This window comes from Carassius auratus, chromosome 48 (assembly GCF_003368295.1).
Source record: "Carassius auratus strain Wakin chromosome 48, ASM336829v1, whole genome shotgun sequence".
Taxonomy (NCBI): domain Eukaryota; kingdom Metazoa; phylum Chordata; class Actinopteri; order Cypriniformes; family Cyprinidae; genus Carassius; species Carassius auratus.
In genome coordinates, this window is record NC_039290.1 from 11,395,761 (window position 1) to 11,421,406 (window position 25,646).

Consider the following 25,646-nt stretch of genomic DNA (forward strand, 5'->3'; position numbering starts at 1 on the left):
GCCTTGATACAGCACTCTGGGAACACCCTATTCGTTCAGAAATTTCTTTCTGTGTCTTACCCTCTCGCTTGAGGGTGTCAATGATGGCCTTCTGAACAGCAGTCAGGTCGGCAGTCCTACCCATGATTGCGGTTTTGAGTAATGAACCAGGCTGGGAGTTTTTAAAAGCCTCAGGAATCTTTTGCAGGTGTTAAGAGTTAATTAGTTGATTCAGATGATTAGGTTAATAGCTCGTTTAGAGAACCCTTTCATGATATGCTAATTTTTTGAGATAGGAATTTTGGGTTTTCATGAGCTGTATGCCAAAATCATCCATATTAAAACAATAAAAGACCTGAAATATTTCAGTTGGTGTGCAATGAATCTAAAATATATGAAAGTTTAATTTTTATCATTACATTATGGAAAATAATTCAATTCAATTCAAGTTTATTTGTATAGCGCTTTTTACAATACAAATCGTTACAAAGCAACTTTACAGAAAATTATGTTTCTACAATATTTAGTAGTAGCTAGTAGTTTGTGCACGTTTGACAGGATTTTATAAAAATAAAAAATAAATTATAATAATACAAGACGTAGTCAGCTAGACGATGAACTATCAATATTAGTAATTAATAATTATTAAATGATGCAGTCACACATTTAGCAATAATTGTTAGTTCTGTTTGTTGATTCAGGGTTAGCATCATCTGGGGTCCTCTGAGGGTCAGCATCATCTGAACTGAACTTTTATCACAATATGCTAATTTTTTTAGAAGGACCTGTATAATTCAGTGCATCAATATACTAATATGAATGTGTTATATATTGCAGGGTAAATGCAGTACAGTTCTGCCTGAAACATGTCGTTCTGTTTTTTTAAAGATGAAGCCCTCATCGCTGCAGTGTGTTTATGTGCAGCTGCTGTGATTGATTTGCTAGCTGAGGATAATCACTGCAGCAGACGCTACCTGCATGGTGCTGATGCAGAGACTCCGGTGGATGACAAACTGGCTGAGCGCGGCGGAGCGCTTGTAGCTGTTTCTACCGTGGACCATGAGGAGTCTGCCCAAGTGCTTAAACTGAGAGATGGAGAAATCTGCAGCCAGAGACGCCTGCTTCCCTTCCTGCACACACAGATAAATACACAAACAGCTCAGAGCACTCACACGCAGCTTCTGGACCATGAGCAACAATGTTTTCAAGATTAAGCCGGCCTATATTAAGCACCTTCAGATCACTGGGAAGTTCAGGAGTGAGTGAGTGAAGCAAAAACAACGGCCCACGTACTGTAACCACGTCAAGTCAATCAATGCTTAAGCTGTGTTAGTCATGAATGACTCAATATCAATTAACCGTCCCATAACGTCTCATTTTGATGACCTGGAAACCTCGCTTGGCACACCACAACTGGGTCAAGCTCTGCCATGTAGTATTTTAGGTACATTTAGACCCATAAAACGTCTGATGTCTAAGATGTGTTTCTAAACTGGACTTCAACCTCAGAGTGGGTTTCCTGAAATCAGACCATCCTGAAATAAACAATGTAGAGTCACTGAAGAAAATCTTTGGTCAGTGTAGCTATGTAAATGAAAAACTATTCTATTCCTCTGTCACTCACGTTTTTTGAAGATAGACTTGAATGTGCATGATACAAACCTAAATTTTTATAATTCATGACTGAAATCATTTTGTAACATGATATTGATGTGCCATTTACATGGTAATGTAATCTCTGATTTTAAAATGGGTTTTGAAGGATGAATTTTGAGATTTTAAGCTTTCAGTTGATAAATAATTTCTAATGATTTCTAAAGTGTGATAGAGAATAAGGCAACAAAGAAGTATTTTTTTAAACAAAGGTCAAAACTCCTGTTATAATGTAGATTTTTGAGGGTGCACTCTTGTCATAAATTGATCTATTACTTTTCCTACATAATATTTAACAAAAAACATTGGTAAAATACATATTTGGGAGTCTTAGACCTTTCCAACAATATATAGGTTGTCAAGATTAGATTTGATTGTAATATAGTGAAGTAAACTTAGGCGTCCCGTATTCGGGACGGGGGTGACAGTTAAGGGTTAAATAAAATGTAATATAAAATATTTTATTAAAAAATTATAAAAATAGAAATAAATTTTTTTTATGTAAAATAGAATTAGATCAAATAAAACAAAATAAAATAAAAATGTAAACACATTAATATTTCTGCTGTTAAGATCTACGGTTCTAGTCTTGATTAATCAAAATATCTAGGAACTATTATCTATAATAATTAAATAATTAACATTAAAAATAAAATAAAATACAGTTAGGTTAATGAAAAACTATTCCCTAGCTGAAATATTTATATAAAACAGAACAACATCTAGATAAAATAAAATAAATAATAAAAAATGTCAGATAACTAAGTGGAACACATTAATATTAAATAAATGATTAGTTGAACACATGCATATTTTTGATATTGAGATGGACGGTTCATCTGCCTTACTGCTTAAATGAAATAAAACAAATTTAAATTATGATTATCAATTTAAGTTGTTTCTGAGGTTGAGAAAGTTATTACTGTATGAAGAAAGGTTATAAAAACAAACAAAACTGCATTATTTAAAATAACATGAATAAGTTTCAGGAACTGACAAGAGTGAATGTTGATTTTATCACACTATCACACGCTGTAGCTTTAATCGTGGGAAGTTGTGGTGTGTAAATGTGTGAAGTGATTTTACACGAGAACATCGCTGAGCTTTCAGTGTCATGTAACGTAAGAAATGTGGGAATCTGTGTGTTTGACGCAGCGAGCGCAGATGGACGGAAGCCTCCGGAAGCAGGCGACGGTGTGTTTGACAGGACTGCTGCTCTTGCAAGTGGTAGCTCTTACTTTGCCCTCCACTCCCACGCCACAGTCTGCTTCCTGGATCATGCTGACATCATTTCCTCCATCCCCTGAGAAAGAGGAAACAGCGAGTTTTGAGCCAGAGAAATCTGGTGCCGTGACCCAGATCGAGACCTTATGAAAAGGCACTGTTGCATTAGTATTAATGATTTACTATTAAAGTTTTAGTTAATAGAAGACTTGGATAAACTTGTTCATGCCTTTATCACCAGCAGGGTGGACTAATGTAATGGGCTCCTCACCGGCCTTCCCGAAAAGACCATTAGACAGCATATCACATCAGTCCTCAGGTCCTTACACTGGCTTCCAGTTACATGTAGGATTGATTTTAAGTACTTTTACTCGTATATAAGTCACTAAATGACCTAGGACCGAAATACATTGCAGATATGTTCACTGAATATAAACCTAACAGAGAACTCAGATCACTAGGATCAAGTCAGTTAGAAATACCAAGGGTTCACACAAAACAAGGGGAGTCCGTCCGCCTTTAGTTACTATGCTGCCCACAGTTGGAATCAGCTTCCAGAAGAGATCAGATGTGCTAAAACACTAGTCACATTTAAATCTAGACTTAAAACGCATCTTTTTAGCTGTGCATTTATTGAATGAGCACTGTGCAATGTCCGAACTGATTGCACTGTGCTTTTTAAATGTAAAATCATTTTCTAACTGTTTTAAATTCATTTTAAATAATAAAATTTTTTAATAATTTTAAAAAGTTTTAAAATTGCTTGTTTTATTCTTGTTTTTATTATTCTTAATTCTAATTTTATTTACTTTTATGTAAAGCACTTTGAATTACCATTGTGTACGAAATGACTTTGGCCACCAGCTAATATGATATAAGTTTAATTTTCTATATATATATTCAAATAATTAAACTTATGTCATATTAGCTGGTTACCAAAGCAACAATTTTTGTTACAAATTTTGTTACAAAACATAAAAAAAAAAAAACTAATCAATAAAAATGAAAGCGTTTTTAATTACCAAAACTTTTACCAAAACTATATGTATATGTATATTTCAGTTAAATATATACAATACAATATAAAATACCATTTAATTTGTAAAGCACATTTAAAACAACCAAGGTTAACCAAAGTTCTGGACACTGACATAATTTCAGACAAATTATAAACACGACATGACTACAAAACACAAGTTAAACAAGTGACAAACTAGAAGATTAAAATGCAGAATATAAACTCTCAGGCTGGTTTAAAAGCCAATGAATATAAGTGAGTTTTGAGTCGTGATTTAAAAATGTTAAGGCTAGGAGATGACACGCAGAGGCAGATCATTCCACAACCTAGGGGCCACGATTGAAAATGCTCCATCTCCCCTATTTTGAAGTCGTGTTTCAGGGACAGATAAGAATAATTGGTCAGCAGACCTTAATGACCTCAGAGTATGCGTCTTCAGTAGATCATCTATGTAAACTGGGGCTTGACGATGAAGAGATTTAAAAACAAACAATACAATCTTAAACTTTATTTTAAAACAAACTGGTAGCCAATGAAGAGAGGCAATAACAGGCATAATATGATCTCGTTTCATATTATGTCGAGCGGCAGCTTTCTGAACCATTTGCAATCTAGAGAGAGAGGCCTGGTTAACTCCTATATATAAAGCATTACAATAATCCAGACGAGTGGTGAGAAAAGCATGTATAACCCTCTCAAAGTCTTTAAAAGATATAGTATATATAGTATTAGTATAGTTTATTTTATAAGTATTTTTTATGGTTTTAGTTAATGATAATAAAGCTGTGATAATTTAAAATGTATACATTGATAACCATAGTGTTATTAGCTGATATTAATGCTTAGTTTTTGTCAAGAATGACTAATTGAATTTTAAGCAATTCATATTCTAAATTATAGTTTTAAATGTCTATATCTATACAACCCTTTTATATTTATTAATACATATAAATAATAATAATAATAAATTAAAGTAATGAGTGAATAAAATGTGTTGATCCATGCTCATAAACAAAAATACTTACTAAAATAAAAGATAACAACAAAAAAGACTGCAGTTATTAAGTGGGTAACATTTCACAATAAGGTCCCATTAGTTAACATTAGTTAATTCACTAACTAACTAACTAACTAACATTAACTAACTAAAATAAATGATAAACATAAATCAAAATACAACTGTTCATTGTTAGTTTGTGTTAGCTTAGGTCCATTAAATAATATTAACAGATATAACTTTGTTTTCTTTTTTAATGATTTTAATGATTTATTTTATTATTGAAATTATTGAAAAATGCTGAATAATTATTATTAACCAATGTGGTTAACTAATGTTAAAAAGTGAAACCTTGTTGTTTCCATTAAGTCATTTAGTGCCACAGGAAGTGCAGAGAGCCGAGAGGAAGTTGTGTGCTCACCCACGGCGCAGGTGAGTTTCCCGGTGCGTTCCTGCAGCAGACGGACGATCTGAGCTTTCTGTGTGGGAGCGCAGCGGCAGCATACGACAGCCGGAGACTGACACGCCAACTCCATAAACTCATACTCATAAAACTTCAGACAGACCTGCAACATCAGCAACAACAGGACTGAGAACAGACAGATACTGAAGGACAAAACCTCCATAAATAAAACCTTAAAACATACTATCGGTCAAACTGGTCATTTACTGAAAAGGCAAACATCATAAGACATGTAAAAAAAAAAAAATGTATATATGTATGTGTGTGTGTATGTGTGTGTGTATGTATGTGTGTGTGCGGGTGCTTGTGGTGTGTGTGTGTCTGTGAGTGTGTGTGTGTGTGTGTGTATATATATATATATATATATATATATATATATATATATATATATATATATATATATATATAAAAACACACACATGCAGGCCATTTCACACACGTCACATTTGACGAATTGACAAATGAATCAAATCTTAACCTCATTATAACAATCATATTTTATCTAATTACTAATATCTACAGATTTATCAGTGCTCTTGATTGAGGTTTATATAAAAATGGTTATAATTTTTCTTAAAATAATAATAATAATAAAATTGGGGTGGCTGCTACGGAATTGCGAAGGTATTCAAGGTATTCATATGCTAATATACTTACGCTGAAAAGTTTGGGATCAGTATGTTTTTTTTATGAAAGAAATTAATATTTTTATTCAGCCATGATGCATTAAATTGATCAAAAGTGAGAGTAAAGACTTTAAAATGTCACAAAACATTTCTATTTCAAATCAAATCATCAAAGAATCTTGAAAAAAAAAAGATTAAAAAATTAATTAGCAGCATAACTGTTTTATCCAAATGGATACTTGAGTAAATCAGCATATCAGAATGATTTCTGAAGGATCATGTGACACTGAAGACTGGAGCAATGATGCTGAAAATTCAGCTGCGCATCACAGGAATAAATCACGTTTCCAAAAAATCGTCCCCAGATTTTTGTAAAAGTGATCAGTCTGTAAAAATGTCAGGGGTTTGTTTGAATCGAATGCGTACATGCAGGCTCACGTTACCTCCAGAGAGTCTCCTGATATCACCAGCGCACAGTCGTGTTTCCTCCTGAAGGCGTTGAGCTCAAGGTGGGCTTCGCTTCGAGTGGTCACCTGCAACCCATTGGAGTGCTCAGTGTCAGGACTGTTTTTTCACACACAAACACATGAGCAGTCACTTGGATAATAATCTCAGAGACACCAGCGGTGAACCGCAGCAAGATCCCCAGGCTGAGATATTAACTTCAGCTGTCAGTTGCGTGGCCGATTCAACTAGCGATCAGCTCAACCGTCTAAACTGTGAGGTTTACTTTGCCTGCTGCCAGCAAGTTTCACACAGGAAGTTCACTATAACTAACTGTTGTTTTTGTATTTACAGATGGCTTTGGGCAGATTTTGCTCAAGACGTTAGATTCAAAGGTTTAAGGAGTAAACAAACTCACTCTTATGTTGTATTCAAACCTATATGACTAACTTTCCGCTGTCAACCACTAAAGAAGATGTTAGTAAGAATGTTCACGCTGCTCTTTTCCATACGATAAACGCCATCCACATTTGGGAAGACAAAGAGGTGAGGAAATGATTTTCAGAAGAACTATTCCTTTATAATTTTCTCAAAACATGAACCAAAACCAATTTTGGACACATAAATGTTTCTTAAGCAGCATATATCAGCATATCAGAAGGATTTCTGAAGTACCACGTGACACTGAAGACTGAAGTAAAGGCTGCTGAAAATTCAGCCTTGCATCATTTCAAAGATTAAAAGTAATTATTGTGTTAGATGGGAAAAGTATTGAATAGACATTACAAAAACTAGCTTTAGAAAGAAATATTTTGATTCAACATTGTATAAATAATGACAATAATTGGGTATTAATGTTTTTTTTATTTTTTTTTAATTAAAATAGGAAATTCTTTAAAAAAATAATGAAATGACACTAAGTATGAAACCAAAATAGCCTGTCTTAATGAAAGAGTCATTGAGTCATTCATTCAACTGGTTCATTTAAACAGCTGATCCATTCAAGAATTAAATAAGTTACTGTCTTTATGAAGGGCTCACTGAATCATTGACTCACTGGATATTTATAAACAGCTGATTCATTCAGAAATGACGCAAGGGAATCTCTTTATGAATGGATAACTGAATCATTGACTCACTAGATTCGTTCAAATGGCTGATTTTTTCAAGAACGAAGTAAGTGACTGTCTTTACAAATGGGACATTGAATCACTGACTCACAAGATTCGTTCAAACGTCTGATTCATTCAGTAAAGAAACAAGTGACTCTCTTTATGAATGGGTAACTGAATAACTGACTTACTCGATTATTTCAAGTATCTGATTCATTCAGAAATGAAGCAAACTACTGTCTTTATGAATGGGTCATTGAATCATTAACTCACTTGATTTGTTCAAATGGCTGATTCATTCAAGAACAAAGTAAGTGACTGTCTTTACAAATGGGACATTGAATCACTGACTCACAAGATTCGTTCAAACGGCTGATTCATTCAGTAAAGAAACAAGTGAATCTCTTTATGAATGGCTAACTGAATCACTGACTTACTCTATTAATTCAAACATCTGATTCATTCAGAAATGAAGCAAATGACTGTCTTTATGAATGGGTCATTGAATCATTAACTCACTTGATTTGTTCAAACAGCTGATTCATTCAAAAACGAACAAGGGACTGTTATTATAAATGGTTCATTGAATCACTGACTCAGTTGATTCATTCAAACGGCTGATTCATTTAGTAACGGAACACAACTGTGTGTTGCCCAAAGAGTTCAGCTGTGTCATTGTTAGAAATATTTTTGTTCAAGAAACTCAGCAAAAAAAGACAATATTCCAAAACCTATTTTGGACACATAAATCCATCCAAAACTCCTCGACAACAGAGAGGATGTTTTCTAATCGGTGGAGATTCGCACCAGAGTATTTCATCTGTCACTTTCAAATACACCAGACCTCAATCTGGATGCAATTTGTATCCAGGAGGACGTCAATCCAAATGCTTGTTTTCATGTTGTGCCAGCCATTGTCTTCTGTTTCCAGGAACCGCTGCTGCGAGGAAGATTCAACCTTCCTCAGAGCGGCCTATCTTTCTGTGGCAGCACGCCACATGGGAACTCCACAAGAGCTCATAGAGTCACATTTCACAGAGAAAGGGCACAGGGAGGATTCAGGAAGCTACTTTCCCTGTTCGGTTGCTAAACTCAATCAAGCTTTGGAATCCATTTGTGTTAGAGACATTTGGGTGTGAGACGAGATTTATTGAGCTTGTACACTACTGTTCAAAAGTTGTCGTTTATAGTTGTATTTAGCAACGACGCATTAAACTGATTCAAATTTACTGTAAAGACATTTATGTCACTATTTATTTTTCAAATAATTGCTGTTCTTTTGAACTATCTTGTGATACTAAAGACTGGAGTAATGATGCAGAAAATTAAGATTTGAACACAGGAATAAACTGCATTTTAAAATATATTTAAACAGAAATCGGTTATTTTAAATTGCAATAATATTTCACATTATTACACTTTTTTACTGTATTTGTTGATCAAATAAATGCATTCTCATTCTAAAACATTATAAATCCTACTCACCTCAAACCTTTGAACAGTAGTGTATATTTACGACCGAAAATGTCTGATAATTTTGGTCAAGGAGGTCTATAATACTGGTTAGCATTCCCATTCATTTCAATGGCCACTTCTCAACTGCTATCATTGCACACCCCAAACCCTTTAACAGAGGCCATCCAAAAAATACAAGTCTTTTCACATTAAGCGGCTTGAGAAAGAATAGGGCACCGTTAAAATATCTACAACAACATAATGAAAGATTTGCAACCCGAAAGTAAGCGTTGCTCATTTTTTCCACCACAGATCCTAGAGTTTGTTTAAGAATCTAGAGCCTGTTTCTACTGGTCAGGGAGAAACTGGGATATATTTTTCTGGTGCAAGATAAACCTTTTTCTTAACCTCAGGGGGAAATAAATCATTACAGAAGAATAAGATATGACCTGTTTATAAATAATGGTTGGAATATGTCGTCTAGAGAGGACTTACAGGCCTGAACACGTGGATGTCCTGATTGCGGGTCACTAGATGGGCGTTTTTGGCTGTGCAGGTTGCAGTCTCTAATTTGTCTCCGGTCAGCATCCAAACCTGGACAAAGAACAGCTTTAGTTAAATCAGGCTTGACATTGATGTACCTAAGCACTCGTGTTAGCACGTCAACAAACAGCTCATTTTAGAAGCGTACAGTGAAATCCTAAAAAAAAGAAATCCAGATTAAAAAGTACCATATTTACACCTAAAGGATACACCTTAAAGGTACATATGAGTACCTTTTGAATGGGTACCGCCCCAGATGTGTGTTTTTTAAACATTTCAGTGTTGCAAATCAATCATGACATTATAAAGCATCGATAAATCCCATCTTTTCATTTTTAATTAAAGTTTTTGTCCTGACCAGCTTTAACTGGCAAAAGCGTTGCATGTCGAGGCATTTTGTTAACGCTACTATTTTTGGCGCATTGTTGCCGAGGAGCTCCGCCCACAGTGAGATCTCATTGTCTGTGCATGTTTGTGCGTGCCGACACTGACTTTGATGCCAGCGTTGCGCAGTATCTCCAGCGTGGGTCTGACATCGGCCTGAAGCTGGTCCTCGACTCCAGTAAGACACAAGAGCTCCATCTCCATCTCCAGACTCTCTATCACTGTGGCCACCTTCAGCGAACGATCGTGAACGCTCAACTTGGCCTGGACGTAGCGAGCCTGCAAGCACATGTGAATGACGTTAGACACAACATAAGTAACATGCATTTTTTTTCTTTATTTTACCTGGCGTAAAAGACAGTGCATTATAAGTGGAGGTAAAGATGCAGGGATTTCTTATTTACTATGTTTGCTATTACTTCATACAAAATACAGAATAGGAATAATACTATAAAAATAAAGAATTTCTTCTGGATTTGAACATTTCTCATATATTTTTGGCATTTTGGCCAGTACGTTGCACACAGACAACCATTTCCAAGCAAATAAATAAGTACTCTCAATAAATTAAATTAAATTCTTTTTTTTTTTTTTATGCTTGAAAAACAACAACAACGATTTTCATAAGAATCACATAAGTCTAAAAAAAAGTTTTTTTTATTGACAACATTTATTGGTTTAATATTATTATTAATATTTACAAACAAGAAGACGGACAGTAAATTGTATTTATTTCAAGCTTGGGGTCATTAGGCCCTTCTAATCAGTAAAACCCTCCCTGTTTTATACTCATTTCCATTTTACAAACATCTATGGATCTAACAGATGCAATGACACATTGTTCATTACATTTGTTCATGCTTTTCCCATCTTTTCCCATATCTATTTATCCCAATATTATTCCTGAAATAAACATATCAGACATGAGAAAGTTCAGAAGATCATGGTCAGTCAGATGAGAAAGTTCAGAACTCTATTTCTCCATCTGGTTTCGAAGCACACACCCTTGCACTGACCCCTTAAACTGACGTGCCAGTCTGTTGAGTGAAGCCAGAGCGCAGTTTGGGGGGCACGGCCCACAATCGCAGTGAGATAAAGAGCAAACAATGAGTGCGCGAGTCACACAGGAACACACTCTCACTTGGTGACTCACACACTCGGTGAGTCACCGCCGCCCACCCGCTCACACACAATTACACACTTCAGCTCGGAGAGTGCAGACGTGGGCCGGGGAGAAGAAACAACTCTTTCTCTGTGCGTGTGGGCGGGGTAACTTTCACTTTGGGGGTGTTCCATGTGGAAAACATGTTACATTTCTTTTTGACAATTACTGTTGACGATGGATGGTTGCTGGGAAACCGCTTAATCTGACTAAATATAGATCAGCACCTGGATATTGTCGTTATAAACATCCAAAGGTCACCGTCTATACCAGCGGTTCTCAGGACCCATGTTCTACACTGAACAAACTGTACAAAACATGGTCTGCATAGGACAAAAATGTCTTGTTGCATGGTGTTATTTCCATATAGCATTGCTTTTCATGCTGTTTGTGACTTTTCCCATGCTATGGAAGTCAATGGCTACCGTCAACTGTTTGGCTACCAACATTCTTCAAAATATTGCAAAATAAATGATGCCGGAATTTTCATTTTTGGGTGAACTATGCCTTAAGAATACACCTCTTCGACTCGATAAAAATGAAGGCTGCTGATTTATTGTTTTTAATTATACAAAGTGATCAAAATGACTGCAATGAACCATGCACCCTGTCTCTTCTTATCAAAGAAAGTCAACCTTAAATGTAAAAAAATGTATTACATTTTTAATTGACTGATGGTTTTACAAAGGTGAATTATTCTGCTGATGTGAGCTTGAGTTATTTGTCAATTGGAAGTCAAATAGCTGAAGTGGAATATTTTTTAAATAATAATACAAATAATATATTTTTATTTTTGTAAGAATTGTATGATTTTCATTTTATATAGTATATTTATATATACATTTTGTATATTATACATTATTTTATATTATACTATTTTTATAAATATTATATTTTATAATATATATTTTATTTTGCATAAATATTTTTATTGTATTTGTAATATATATATTACAAATACTATACACACACACACACACACACACATTTTTTATAATGTTACAAAAGATTTCAATTTCAAATAAATTCTTTCAACTCTCATCAAATAATCTTGAAAAAATATATATATTTGATGGTTTCCACAAAAATATGAAGCAGCACAATTGTTTTCAACAATGATAATAACATGCAATGTCTCTGAGCAGCAAATCATATCAGAATGATTTCTGAAGATCATGTGACACTGAAGACTGGAGGAATGAGGCAAAAAATCCAACTTTACATCACAGAAATAAATTGCATAATAAAATATATTTTAAATAGAAAACACACATTATAAATTCCAATAATATTTCTTTTTATTATTATTATTCATGCAGCCATGTTGAGCATAAGAGACTTCTTTCAAAAACATTAAAAAGTCTTACCGACTCCAAACATTTGAATGATAGCATACAATTATATAACTATCCACAATAACCATAGCATGATGCATTTACCACATCATTTTCTTTCCATGTTTTTTCTGCACCAAGACCTTAAATATTAATACACAAATCTATCAGCAATTATTCACCACAGTATTTTGTTCCACAGCAAACTTTTGCAATTGGAAACTCACCTCAAAATCTTGGTATTGTTCTTCCGTTAGGGACTTTTTGGCCACCACCAGCACCCTCAAACCTTCCCTGGCCATATTCCCACACTGATAAAGCAAGCAGAAAACATAAGCTTAAGCGTGACGTCAGTTTGAAATCATTTCATATCTGCTGATGTTTAAAACCGTGAGGGTACCTCTTCCTCGAGCCAGTCGTTGTACTGAACAATAGCAGCCATCACCACATCAGCACCCTTCAGATAAAACGTGATCTCTCCTGTGGATTCATCCTAACAGACACCAGCAGAACATGTTTGCTTATTAAAGAGTTTATTATTGATGTACAGACACTGACACGGTCAATGATACTCAGTGTATCGAGTTCACAAGTAAGCGGGACAGTCCGTGCTGGTTTTTTCCAAGCATTATGGGAGATTAATTTAGGCTCTCCTTGATCCTCCTTGAAGGTGTTTTAAAAGGATTCTGCAGAGGAAACCAGGTTCAGTTGCTGGTTTCCTCAAACACAGATACAGGCTTCGGTCCAGGCCGACAACAATAGCTGAGAGCTCGTACGGGAAGTTAGTCATCGAGCCCAGGGCAGGGTCACAACTTTCTCAGATAACAGGCAGTCTAGTCATATCATTTTTGGGCTGATCTTCAATTATTGCATTGGTTAAAAGGCCAAACGAGATGTTCACATTCTCACATTTCCAGTGCAAAACTCAAAATATTAGGTTGTTTGGAGGGATGGTTGGCAAGACAGGGTGGATTTTATACTTTATACCCAGTTTATTGATTTACATATACATATACATATATAAATATATATATATATATATATATATATATATATATATATATATATATATATATATATATATATACACACACACACATATGCACAAATATATATGTGTGTGCGTGTGTGCATATATATGTATGTATATATATATATATATATATATATATATATATATATATATATATATATATATATATATATATGTGTGTGTATATATGGAGACAATTTCTTCTTTTTTTTTAACAAGGTTTAATTTGTTATCATTGGATAATGCATCGTGCATCATGAGATAACAATGAATAATGAATAACTAATAATTGATTTATGTAAGATACCTTAAAAATATAAATTGTTCATTGCTAACTATTTTTGTCATAATTTGATCATAATACATGAACAAATTTGAATTAACTTGACTTGTTTAAAATGCTTTAGCGGAAATGAATATGAACCGAGATGAATAAATGCTATAAAAGTATTTTTCATTGTTAGTTCATAATCATGCATCACCGGATGCATATTCAAATGTTAACAAATTTACTGTAAAAGTGTGACCTTTACATTTATACACCATGATTAATCTATATTCGTCCTTTTGTCTGAAAATCTTTTTTTTTTTAAAGTACAAATGCATAGTTTCTCAAGTAATATGAGGTCAACCTTCAAGTCATTATACCAAAATGAGAAAAAAGCTCAACCATACTGTAAAACTGATTTTTTTAAGGTAAATAAAAAAAAGTATATAGGATTATGTTTTACAAGAAAAACCTACTTCAGTCTTACTTTCTACAAAATTTCAGATTTAGCTTGTTACTTGCCATTTCGTTGTAAGTTTTTGTGTAATTTACAAGCAATTAAGGTGAAAATTCAGTAACACTTTAGTATGGGGTCCAATTCACACTAATAACTAGTTGCTTATTAACATGTCTATTATTAACATATTGGCTGTTTATTAGTGCTAATGACATGACATCCATAATCCTACCCAATACCCTAAACTTAACAACTACCTTATAAACTATTAATAAGTAGCGAATAAGGAGTTAATTGAGGCAAAAGTCATAGTTAATGGTTAGTTAATAGTGAGAATTGGACCTTAAAATAAAGTGTGACCCAAAATTCTTCTATTTCCTCTTCTTCTAATTTAATGCACACTTTTTTGTATGTCATCCTTCTAGAAGTCAGACAGGTCATTTTTGAAAGGACACTTGTGTTTCTGTGTCGAGATGATCCAAATCCCCTGGATGCAATGCTTACCCGCACTATGATGCCCATGCGCTTGCTCTCGTAGGTAAAGGGGAAAATCTGCAGGATGGTGAAGTTCAGTATTTGTCCACTCGGTGTCCTCAGCTGCATTGAAGACTGGTCTCTCCCGACCAGCGTCAGACCCACACTCTCCGTCCACTGAACCAGAGACACCTAGTGCATAACAGAGACAGATCACAATACATATAAAACCATTCTGCATTTGAGTTTCAGAGACAAACAGGAAGCAAGCTGCAGTCTCTATCTTTCGGACGTCTTGTCATCACTCGAAGCAAACTACTTAAACTTGTCACATGCAGTTTACTTAAAAAAACAAACTCAAAACCAAACATAGAACCAATATTTTTAAATAATGTGTTGAGCTGAAAATGCAACTATGCAATGGGCCACCAATTATAAGTGTGTTTTCTTCTGGGAACGTGGAGATAAAGGCAATCCAGATGCCATCCATTAGTGTGATGCTGAAGGGGGGTATTTCTGGGAGGCAGAAGTTATTGCCCAATAACTTCCAGACCAAGGGTTACAGAGAGAGATCAAAAAACTGATTTCTCATGCCCTCCCTGACTAGCTGCTAATAATATATCTCACAGTATCCAGATGGGCAGACTGCTGCCCAAAAAACAAACCAACAAATAAGGCTTATCAAAGCTATATACAGAAAAAGTGATGCTACTTTAAAGCATTTCAAGAAAATCTTTTCCAATCTATTTTTTTGTGCGTGTGCACAAATCTATTAATTAAAAAATATTTTTAATCATTAAATATATTTATTAATTCTGAAACATTTTATTAAATATTGAATTAAATAATAAAGCTGTACAAATATTTTTTGTACATAATTTTTTTGTACATTTTTTGTACATAATTTTGTATATAATTTGTGAATAAAAATTTAGGTATATTTTATAATCCAAAATTATAGAATAGAATTATATTATATATATGAAATATATGTCTCTTGTTTCTTTCATATTTAAAAAAAATATTACAAATATTCTTTATGCATTTATTAAGTCATGTATTTTTCAATAATTAAATAATGAAATGACAGTACAAAATATTTCTATTTTATTCTTATATTATGAATGTTTTCGATTTCTAAATTAAAATGATTATCTTAAGTAGAAAAATAAGTCTTAATATTTCCCCAAAATGATAACACACACACACACACACACACACACACATACACACTTCTGTTTTTTATTTTACCTTCTGAGAAATATTTATTTATAATTGAAAAATATTACTTTATTTTTTTATATTTATTTATTATAAAATTATTGAATAATTAAATAATATAAGTACAAAATTATTTGTACATTTTTTTCAATATTACAAATGTTTCCAATTTCTGAATTAAAATAAATGTACGATATATAATTGTCTATATATGACAATGTCTTCAGATAACTTTATCTTTTTAAATCAAATAAATCAAATAAATTCATGCATTTTGCGTAGCTTTTATCCAAAGCGACTTAGACTGCATTCAAGCTAACTTTTTTTTTAAATCAGTTTAGTTATAGGTTAATTTTGAGGTTGAGGTTGAGTTTTGAAACATCAATAGAAATATTACTTTAATAAAAAACCTGGCGTTTATATATATATATATATATATATATATATATATATATATATAACAGATTTCCTTTAATATCATATTAAAAAGCATGGCTAGAGAAGCAACAATTGTCTCTAAACCAGTGCCAGATCAGTGTGTCATGTCTTTCCAACAAATGTCAGGCTTCAGCTACAGAAGATGTCTATGCATTTAGTCAGCGTCTCGGTGAACGCACATACAGTCAGTGTGGTGGCATGCAGTGGTTAAAACCAAACCAGTAATGATGCGTTTGGTGCCTACGTAACCACAGCATGGGTCAACTGATCACTGCATGCGTCACTCGCTCCTGGCCCGACTGATCTGGTTTTGGTGCCCAGAAATGATAGAATATGAGACGGCACATCTGCAGAAGTGATCGGCTGCAGAAGAGAACATGCCAAACACTCGACTCAACATTCGGGAAAACTCTAATACCTGGGCAGGGGGTGATCAAATGAGCAGCGACTCACAAATTATTCATTTAAAGTGAGTCACACAGCACAATTATTCTTTAAATCAGAGAACCAAATGGAGGATATAGACCTAAGTCAGAGTTGATGACATGATTAGTTTAAAAAATAAAAAAAGGCTGTTCAAATCCATTTAATTCAGAAATTTACTTAATGTTTTTGCAAATACACGTCTGTGTAAATCATTGGAAAAACATTGCGTAAATTGTCAAGTACATTAGAACGTTTTATTTCGAATCATTTTTTTCTTTAAAAAAATTGCTCTATTCATGCTTAACACATGACATTTATTTTACTCATTATTCAAATGTTCAATAATGTATGTTACTGAAATGCTTGTGTTTTATTAATTAAGTGTTTCAATTATTCCTATGTTCATGTATTTATGTAAATTATCATGTTTTATAAATGCTGTTTATGTATTTTTAAAATAGATTAAAATATATTTCTTTTGACATCTGTGTAAATCACAGGGAGAAAAAAACATTTAAATGGTCACTGACAAAAAAAAAATGTATCTTCTTAAAATAAATTTGTCTTCTCATGTTTTATAAATGTTCACTTTTTTAATTATCCAAATATTCATGAGTTTATACTATTTAAATAAGTATTAAGTATTGAAATGATTTGTGTTAATGTATTTGTTATTTAAATGCTCAGGATTTACCTATGTATTTTTTATGTACTAATACAGTAATTTACATAAGAATGATTTTACAAACTGACGTGCTTGTAAATCATCAAAAACATGTCACATAAATAAGAATGCTTTTTCAACTATTTACCCAACACAGACCCCTTTTTTTTGTAAAGAAATGTGTTCTGCTCGTGTTTTACCTTTTTCAATAATTCAAATGCTTACATGTGGTTTTTAAAAACTCATGTTTTATGAATGCTTTTTCAAAAAAAATTGTATCCATTTTTAAATATTTGAATTGCATTAAAATGACCAAAAGACAGTAAAGACATTAATAGCAGTACAAAATATTCTATTAAAAAAAAAACACAGTATTTTTTTTCGGAATTCTTTGAAGAATAGAAGGTTTTTTGATACAATTTACAATTTAAATTTAAATATATTTGTTTAAAATATGTATTTGCTCCGACACTAGCATTTTATATATATATATATATATATATATATATATATATATATATATATATATATATATATATATATATATATATATATATATATATATATATATATATAAACACACACAACACACACTATATTAGACTGAATGGCCAGTTACCTCGTCTGGACTGGAGGCCTGGTAAACCCTGCAGGCGTCTTCATAGTGCTGTTCAGCTTCTGCCTGATCCGTCACACCGTTGGATTCGTATGCCGGGGTCACATTGTGCACCAGTGCGATGGCCTTCACCGCCTCGTGAACTCGACTGCTGATGGTCTTCCTCACTTTGGTGGCAGGCGGTGCACGAGAGGCCTGCAGGTCATGAGGAGCCTGTGGAGATCATATTTAACATGATTTCTGAAGCATCATGTGACACTGAAGACTGGAGCAATGATGCAAAAACACAGCTTTGATCACAGGAATAAATTACATTTTACAATATATTCACATAGTAAACAGTTATTTGAAATTGTAATAATATTTCAGAATATAATTGATTTTTACTGTATTTTTGTTCATATAAATGCAGTCTTTGTAAGCAGAAAACACTTCTTTCAGAAGCATAAAAAAACCTCCCACTACTTTTATTAATACGTTTAGTTACTGAATAAAATCTGAGTATATAGAGTGATTTCTCTCAATTCATCTACTCTCGAGTAAATTTTTAAGCAACCACAACGAATATAAATGCAATGCAACATTTTTCAAAATGAGGAATCTCTGATGTCTCTAATAAAGCAAGTCTTGCTAATATCCTGAAAAAGGACTCATAAATGCTCCCAGATGTGTTACATATATCAACAATTACCTTTAGCAGTGAGCTACTATTTATAGAGCGCACATTTCCGAGGGATAATCACAGAGTTTGTAAGTTTCGTATATAAGCTATTGAGAGGCCGGAGTACTTGTAACCCAGCTTCCTGCCTCGGTGACCTCCGATGTCAAACGGACAAAACATATCAGTCAGAGGTGAAAGGACTCATTTTACAAGGACTTCACTCCTTTTGCTAGACAAAAACTCAACTATTTGTGCTTTGTGAAGGCTTTTCTAAACAGGAAGGTTATATAGTAATGGACCACATCCCAATCCACATATTAAAGGTGGGTGGTATGAGCAAAATCATAAATCACAGTTAAATCTACGCCATTGTTATGATACATACTTTAATTTATGCTTATGGCAGATGCTCTTATCCAAAACTCTTACACTGCATTAAAGCAACACATTTAATCAGTTCATGCATTCCCTGGGAATCGAACCTACGACCTTGGTGTTGTTAATGCCATACACAATAGTTATTTTTCAAATAAATGTGTACAATTTTGACCACAATTTGAAGCCATTAAAGCTTCTCTTCTGTAGATAAGTTTGGGTAGTAGGTTGGTGCATGTTGCATCATTGTACCTTTGCACAAATTACATTCACTTTGAGACATTGCCCAAAAAGTGGGTGTACATCATCTGGGACACAACTGTGCTCCGTTTGCCAAGCAGGGAATCCTGGGAATACCTGAGTGTAAGCGCTGAACACGTGACTCTGCACTTCATCCATCGAGTCCATGCCGTACGCCACCGTTCCCAGATGAAGTCGTCTGAACACCATCTCATTCTGAGTGAGGGTCCCTGCGAAAACCAATAACATTAGAGGAGGGCGACCCATCCTGCCTAAATAAACAGACCTGCTTCTATAATTACAAGTATAGGTGGTAATTTGAGCAGATGCTTTAGTAGTAATCAGTGTTGTAATAAATAAAATTATTCAAAATAGGTTTTGTTATTCGAAATAAAGCTGAAATAATAAAAAATAGATGAAATTTTTTTTTTTAATTTCTAATTTTAATGAAAATTAGAAATGTCGCCATGGCATCTAAATAATATATATATATATATATATACACACATTAGTTTATTTATTTATTAAAATTAATAAAAATTACAAAGCTCAAAAATATTTTTTTTCTACCTAAAATAAAATATACACATAAAAGCTAATTCAAAATTGTAAATATCTTAGAAACAAAAGTAAACATTAACTGTATTAAAGTAAACTATAAAAGACCTTAAACTTAAACTAAGATCTTGTTTTTTTTTTTTTACTTTTCTCATTTTTTTTGTTACAAAAACAAACAACAAAATGACTAAAACCTTAAAACTTTTTTAATAAAAACTGAAAATATAAAAATAAACCTTAATTTTAAATATCAATAAACCTGTAATTTGTTTCTCAGTGATACCAGGATGACAACGTTTCCCAATGGTTATAGTTTATGGATTCAGCCTTGTGTGGTTCAAACCTACCATCTTTCCGTTACCAGTCCAAATCTTTTACCAATACATCACAACTGTAAAATCTTTAATATCTCATATATTATTTATTAAATAGTAGGCAGTGTGCAATATACACTCTACAGTGGGAAGTACACTAGTATTCGATTTCGAAAACAGCCAATAAAAGAGAACACATCTTAGAAAGGAAACATAAGCCTCTAACATCCTCCCCTGATCGACACACACTTCCTGTAGCCAAAAACCTCAAACTAAACAACATTAACACTAATGGCTTGTTAATGACAAAGACTCGCAGGTTCGTTTCCTGACACCTCTTGCACCGGCTGCTCTTAAACCGAGCCTCTCGTAGTATTTCAGTCAGGCGTCGCTGGTCTACCCCTTACATTACGATGACCTCTGACCCCCTTTATTCACATCAGCGTCCGTGTGGGAAACAGGCTGTACTTTTACAGGCGGTCAAATGCATAAATTTGAAGAGTAGGGCTGACTGACTCTGTGCAGTAAGTGTGTGAGGATGAGAACCTTCAGCTCGTGTCTGATTTAAGGCAGTGATAAGTGGCATGTCTGCGCTCTCGGCACACAAGTTTAAGCCCCATGGTAAGAGCCTCAGCTACCTGTGAGCTACTGGGAGAAACTATATAAAACACTTCAATGCTATCATCTCTCAAACACACCAGCGTAACGCTCTCATTTATGCTTTTAGAAAATCCCTTCGCATTAAGGAACGTAAATTTCACTGTCAAAGTAGGGGTGGGCGATAAGGCAAAAATATCATATCACAATGTTTTTCAGGGAAATCACAATTCAGGATTTACTATAAGGTCAATGGGGACCAGCAACTGTTTGGTTACCCACATTCTTCAAAATCTTCTTTTGTGTTCAGCACAAGAAAAAAGTGAATGTCGGTTTGGGACAATATGAGAGTGTGTAATCAATGATTTTAGGAGAACTATCCCTTTAATGACAAGCGGAAGCATGTTTAGTAGCGTTCTATGGACTCTGTGCACAAGATGGCGCCGGTGAGCTTCAGCGACACGAGTGTGTGCAGACTTACTTCCGGTCTTGCGACGCTCGCATTTACTGTAAGGAAATTTACATACGAAACTTGGCTAGATGTATATAATATGATTTTCAAATTTAACAGCGGATAGTGGTATATCAAAGACATGGGGAAATATCCTCCCTACATTTTTGCGTACCTCTGTGTGGAAATTCATCAAGATACAATGCGGAGTAGGGTTGAACGATATTGGGAAAAAATTACATTGCGATATTTAATTTTTCTGCAATATATATTGCAAAATGAAATCTAATAAAAAAAATTCTTACGAACAAAAATGGGGTTAGCACACGTACATTCTCATTTTAAATGATTTAAACATCGACACCATCATGTCAATTGATTAATATGCGCGAGGGAGATAGAGAGAGAGAGCGCAAGAGAGAGAGAGAGAGAGAGAGAGAGAGTGCGAGAGAGAGAGAGAGAGCAAGAGAGAGAGAGAGAGAGAGAGAGAGAGCACAAGAGAGAGAGAGAGAGAGTGCGAGAGAGAGAGAGAGCATAAGAGAGATAGAGAGAGCACGAGAGAGAGCGTGCACGAGAGAGAGAGAGAGAGAGAGAGTGCGAGAGAGAGAGAGAGAGAGAGAGCAAGAGAGAGAGAGAGAGAGCATAAGAGAGATAGAGAGAGCACGAGAGAGAGCGTGCACGAGAGAGAGAGAGAGAGAGAGAGAGAAAGGGAGAGAGCCTACATCGCACATCCTGAGATGTGACTATCGTGGATTCGTACATCGCGATATCGATGCCTAAATGACACATCGTGCAGCCCTAATGCAGAGATTCCTTTATTCTTCTGTTGATTATGCAGCGTCAGTTCAGGTCCACAGGGATTTCTTCTTTCAAACACAAACCACTCAAATATGCAATACTTTACATTTTCGGAGAGCTGATTTAGTTCTGACTGTTATGTAAGATCAAGGTTTCTGACTGTCATACGAGATGCACAGAGATTTCTGATAAAGCATGTTTTATTAACTTTATTTGATAACATAACTGTAACTGTACAATTAAACGTAATGTAATTATGGTAGGTTTGCATTAATTAAAAGATCGCTGTTTGCATTCATGTGTGTTTTTAATCAATGTTTTTCTGTTTTGTGAAAGATCTGCAGATCTTAATTTTAATTTTTAATTTAATAAATCATTGTCTGTCTATGAGCAGCGCGTGTATATTCTTATTCTTTTGCATCAATTATCAGATATAACAGATATTAAAATTAGCAATGTATTAGTTAACTGTGTAAAAAAAAAAATATGTTGTGAAAATAATGATGAAACAAACTGATGTATGTGCACAATTGAGAAATGGATACTTAAGAAGATAAATCGCAGCCCATGTCTCACAAGGTAAATATTTCATTTAAAAAAAATCAATGTAATACAAACATTTTCGAGAAATAATTAATTTGTACATTTATATAATTGGTAAGATAAAAATACATTTTGTAGCTGTGTATACACACGAGTTCAACTTTCATTTCGTGAACAGTAGTGTATTAGTGTATTTAATTCATTCGCCAGACCCAAACATACGCAAGTTTCAAATCCACTGGCTGTTAACATTTATAGTATAGTAATAATAGCAGTGTATATCTTATTTGCATTTGAAGTGATATTATAAATCCTGTAAACATATTGAAGGTAATATTTGCATTTCTCCGGTTCTCTGGCGTTTAGCACAACCAAAAGTATCTATGCACACACTCGCAAGACCGAAAATCCAAGATGGCGGAGATATGCAAACTAGCTCAAGGTCGCTTTAAGACCTTCATGCGTCTAATATACAGACATATCCTGCACTTTTATGCAAGTAACTGCAGTGTCCCGTGAATGTAACTCTACCGCTGAGTTAACATTAGATGTGAATGTATGTGTTATACAGTACATTGAGACCGAGGCGCCAGAACTGTGACTGATAGAATGTGCACTTTAGCATGATACAACGATATTTCTACAAAAGCAGATTGTGGAGATATTTTTATCTTCCACAATCAAAAATAGTGATATCGCACACCTTTATGTCAAAGCCATGACTTCCTTTTACCTTTTCTCCTGAGTCACATAAAAATTTTCATTTTTACAATTGACTTCCACTTATATAAATTAACCTTCTTTTTTGGGAAGAAAATGTGAGTGGTGCTGTATCTGTTGCAATGTGGTTGCTAAGGTGTCTATGGTTGCTAGGGCATTGCTAACCGGCAAATGCATACGCCCAATAGCCATTTGGGCCAATTTCCACAATCCCACTAAACATTTCCCATAGTATATTCTTCTTTACTCTGAAATGCACAACAGTTCAAAAGTTTCAGGGTAAATAAGATTTTATTACCAATTATTACCATTTAAAATTCACTTAAATCATACCAGTTTTGTCTGTGAGCAGATAAGAGATCCGACCCAGTTGCTCTGGTATGGTACTGGCTCGAACCACCGTCCCGGGGATTTTAGAGTCTTTCTTGATCATCCAACTGAACACCATTTTGCCCATGTCCAAATTCACACGCAAACTGCAAATAAACCATAATGAGCGCTAGACATTTGTGATGCACGATTCTAAATTTCTCCACCAATATCAATAGCCAAATAAACAGAATGACATCTGCCTATACCGATAATACTTTTTTTTTTCTTAAGAAAAAACCTCTTCCAACTAATGCTGTAAATTATGACTCTCATGATTCCTTGATTTAATCTGAGTACTCAATTATAAAAATTTAAAAAAAATCCTCGGCTACATTTTGCTATCAGGAAGTGATGCATTCCACAGACCAGAATTAAAGCCATTTCAATTATTTTAAAATCTATTGTTGGCTTAGTTCTATTTTTATTTCAAGAGTAATAAAACTAATCTCTGCAAAGCCAGAATTTGCGCAGTAGTGTCGTGAGGTGGAGCCGTTATATTAAACTCCCGCCCAAACTCTCGCAGACCCAATCAACCATAAAGACACGCCCCTTTTATATAGCATCAAATTACTAGCTAAAATTTATTTCACAAAAACTAACAACTGAACATATCAAAATGATAACAACTACCTTAAATTAACAAAACCATCTTTCGAAAAATTGTATTGGAAGTGTAATAATTTTTTACATTTTGACTCAAGTCCCATTCGATTACATGGAGAGGGCGGGGTTTATGAGCTGTACTGCAGCCAGCCACCAGGGGGCGATCATTAAGGAAAATTAAGGAAATAGTGTTTACTGTTGATACCGTTTAATAATCTCAAAATGCCAAATGTCAGTCGATTTATCTATCAAGCATTACTGGACATTCAGTATGAGAGATATCAAACTATAATTAAAATAAAATCGAAATGTCTGAACTTATAGTTGTTTCCATCAGTAACTATCAACCTATAGATTTTACAGACATATAGAGGAGAATAAACTCCTACCTGATGGGGACGATGTTGGAGAAGAGCAGAAGGAAGCGGAAGATCTGAAGATACCAGCGTCCAGCGAAGTGCTGCAGAGCCACCATGACCAGAGACACCACCACCAGAGCACCAAACAGGATCTTAGTCAGACAGTTCACTTCCAGGTCAAACAGGCCGATCTGCAATAGCACATCACATCCAGCATGAGTGTGAGACAGAGTCATCAGTTTTGGACTTGATCTAAAATACAGCTAATTTTACCTTATGTCTTGGGTTGGAGGTGTTCATTACACTGCGCAGCTCTTTACCGGTGTAAATCACCACCCCAACCACGGTGCCTTGGATTAGAGAACAAAACATGTTTGAGGATTATCTAACAAGCTTTTCTCCGCTTAAAAGAAAGAATGGTGCTGTCCACTTAATAAAATGCCTGATAAGCATCAAACCACTTTGAGTCCTACCATGTTTTTTTTTCTTTGCAGCCTAAAATGGCTCTCAAAAATTGCAGCAATATTGGATACATTTTTATTGTTTTTCAGTGAAAACCCACCAGTAATCATGATGTACTTATGTAATTAGTGTCAGTGACAGAAAAAGTAGAATTGTAAATATTTTTGTGCATAATCTCTGAAATTGGGGTTCTGGTTCTTCTGCTTTGCTGGAAATACAGAATTGTGTTCCTGATTATATGCTTTACATTTTAAATGTAAAAATTATATTATTGCCTATTGAAATTGAAGTAATATAATTTATTGTAGTATTATCAGACATTGCATTCACTTGAAATATTAAAAAAGTGCATATCCAGTAAAATAAGGTACTTATTTGTGTGTGTATGTGTATGTGTGTGTGTGTGTGTATAAGAGTGCATGCATGTGGTGCAAAGGTGCACGTGCAACCAAAATAAAAAATGCACTGTATAAATAAGTTTAGACCACTCATGTGTGTACTGACATGGTTGACAGCTGTTAATGCACAATCACCATTTTAGATCGACTAACGGTAATACTGTATAAGATTTCCATTCGAACTGAAAGCATAAATCCCTGCTA

General features: G+C 34.3%; 1 protein-coding gene across 1 annotated transcript in view; it reads right to left on the bottom strand.

The window, feature by feature from the left end:
* The window catches only part of LOC113065882 (probable phospholipid-transporting ATPase IIA), a 51,412-nt gene that overhangs the window by 14,751 nt on the left and 11,015 nt on the right, over positions 1 to 25,646 (bottom strand). Inside the window, exons 10-23 of the mRNA XM_026237437.1 lie at positions 24,856 to 24,932; positions 24,613 to 24,773; positions 23,582 to 23,724; positions 19,385 to 19,497; positions 17,995 to 18,204; positions 14,657 to 14,818; positions 12,795 to 12,887; positions 12,622 to 12,705; positions 10,007 to 10,177; positions 9,467 to 9,565; positions 6,404 to 6,493; positions 5,293 to 5,437; positions 2,871 to 2,935; positions 954 to 1,109 (exon numbers count right to left, since the gene is read on the bottom strand). Coding sequence (XP_026093222.1) covers positions 954 to 1,109; positions 2,871 to 2,935; positions 5,293 to 5,437; positions 6,404 to 6,493; positions 9,467 to 9,565; positions 10,007 to 10,177; positions 12,622 to 12,705; positions 12,795 to 12,887; positions 14,657 to 14,818; positions 17,995 to 18,204; positions 19,385 to 19,497; positions 23,582 to 23,724; positions 24,613 to 24,773; positions 24,856 to 24,932 — 1,769 coding nt within the window. The remainder of the gene's footprint in view (positions 1 to 953; positions 1,110 to 2,870; positions 2,936 to 5,292; positions 5,438 to 6,403; positions 6,494 to 9,466; positions 9,566 to 10,006; positions 10,178 to 12,621; positions 12,706 to 12,794; positions 12,888 to 14,656; positions 14,819 to 17,994; positions 18,205 to 19,384; positions 19,498 to 23,581; positions 23,725 to 24,612; positions 24,774 to 24,855; positions 24,933 to 25,646) is intronic.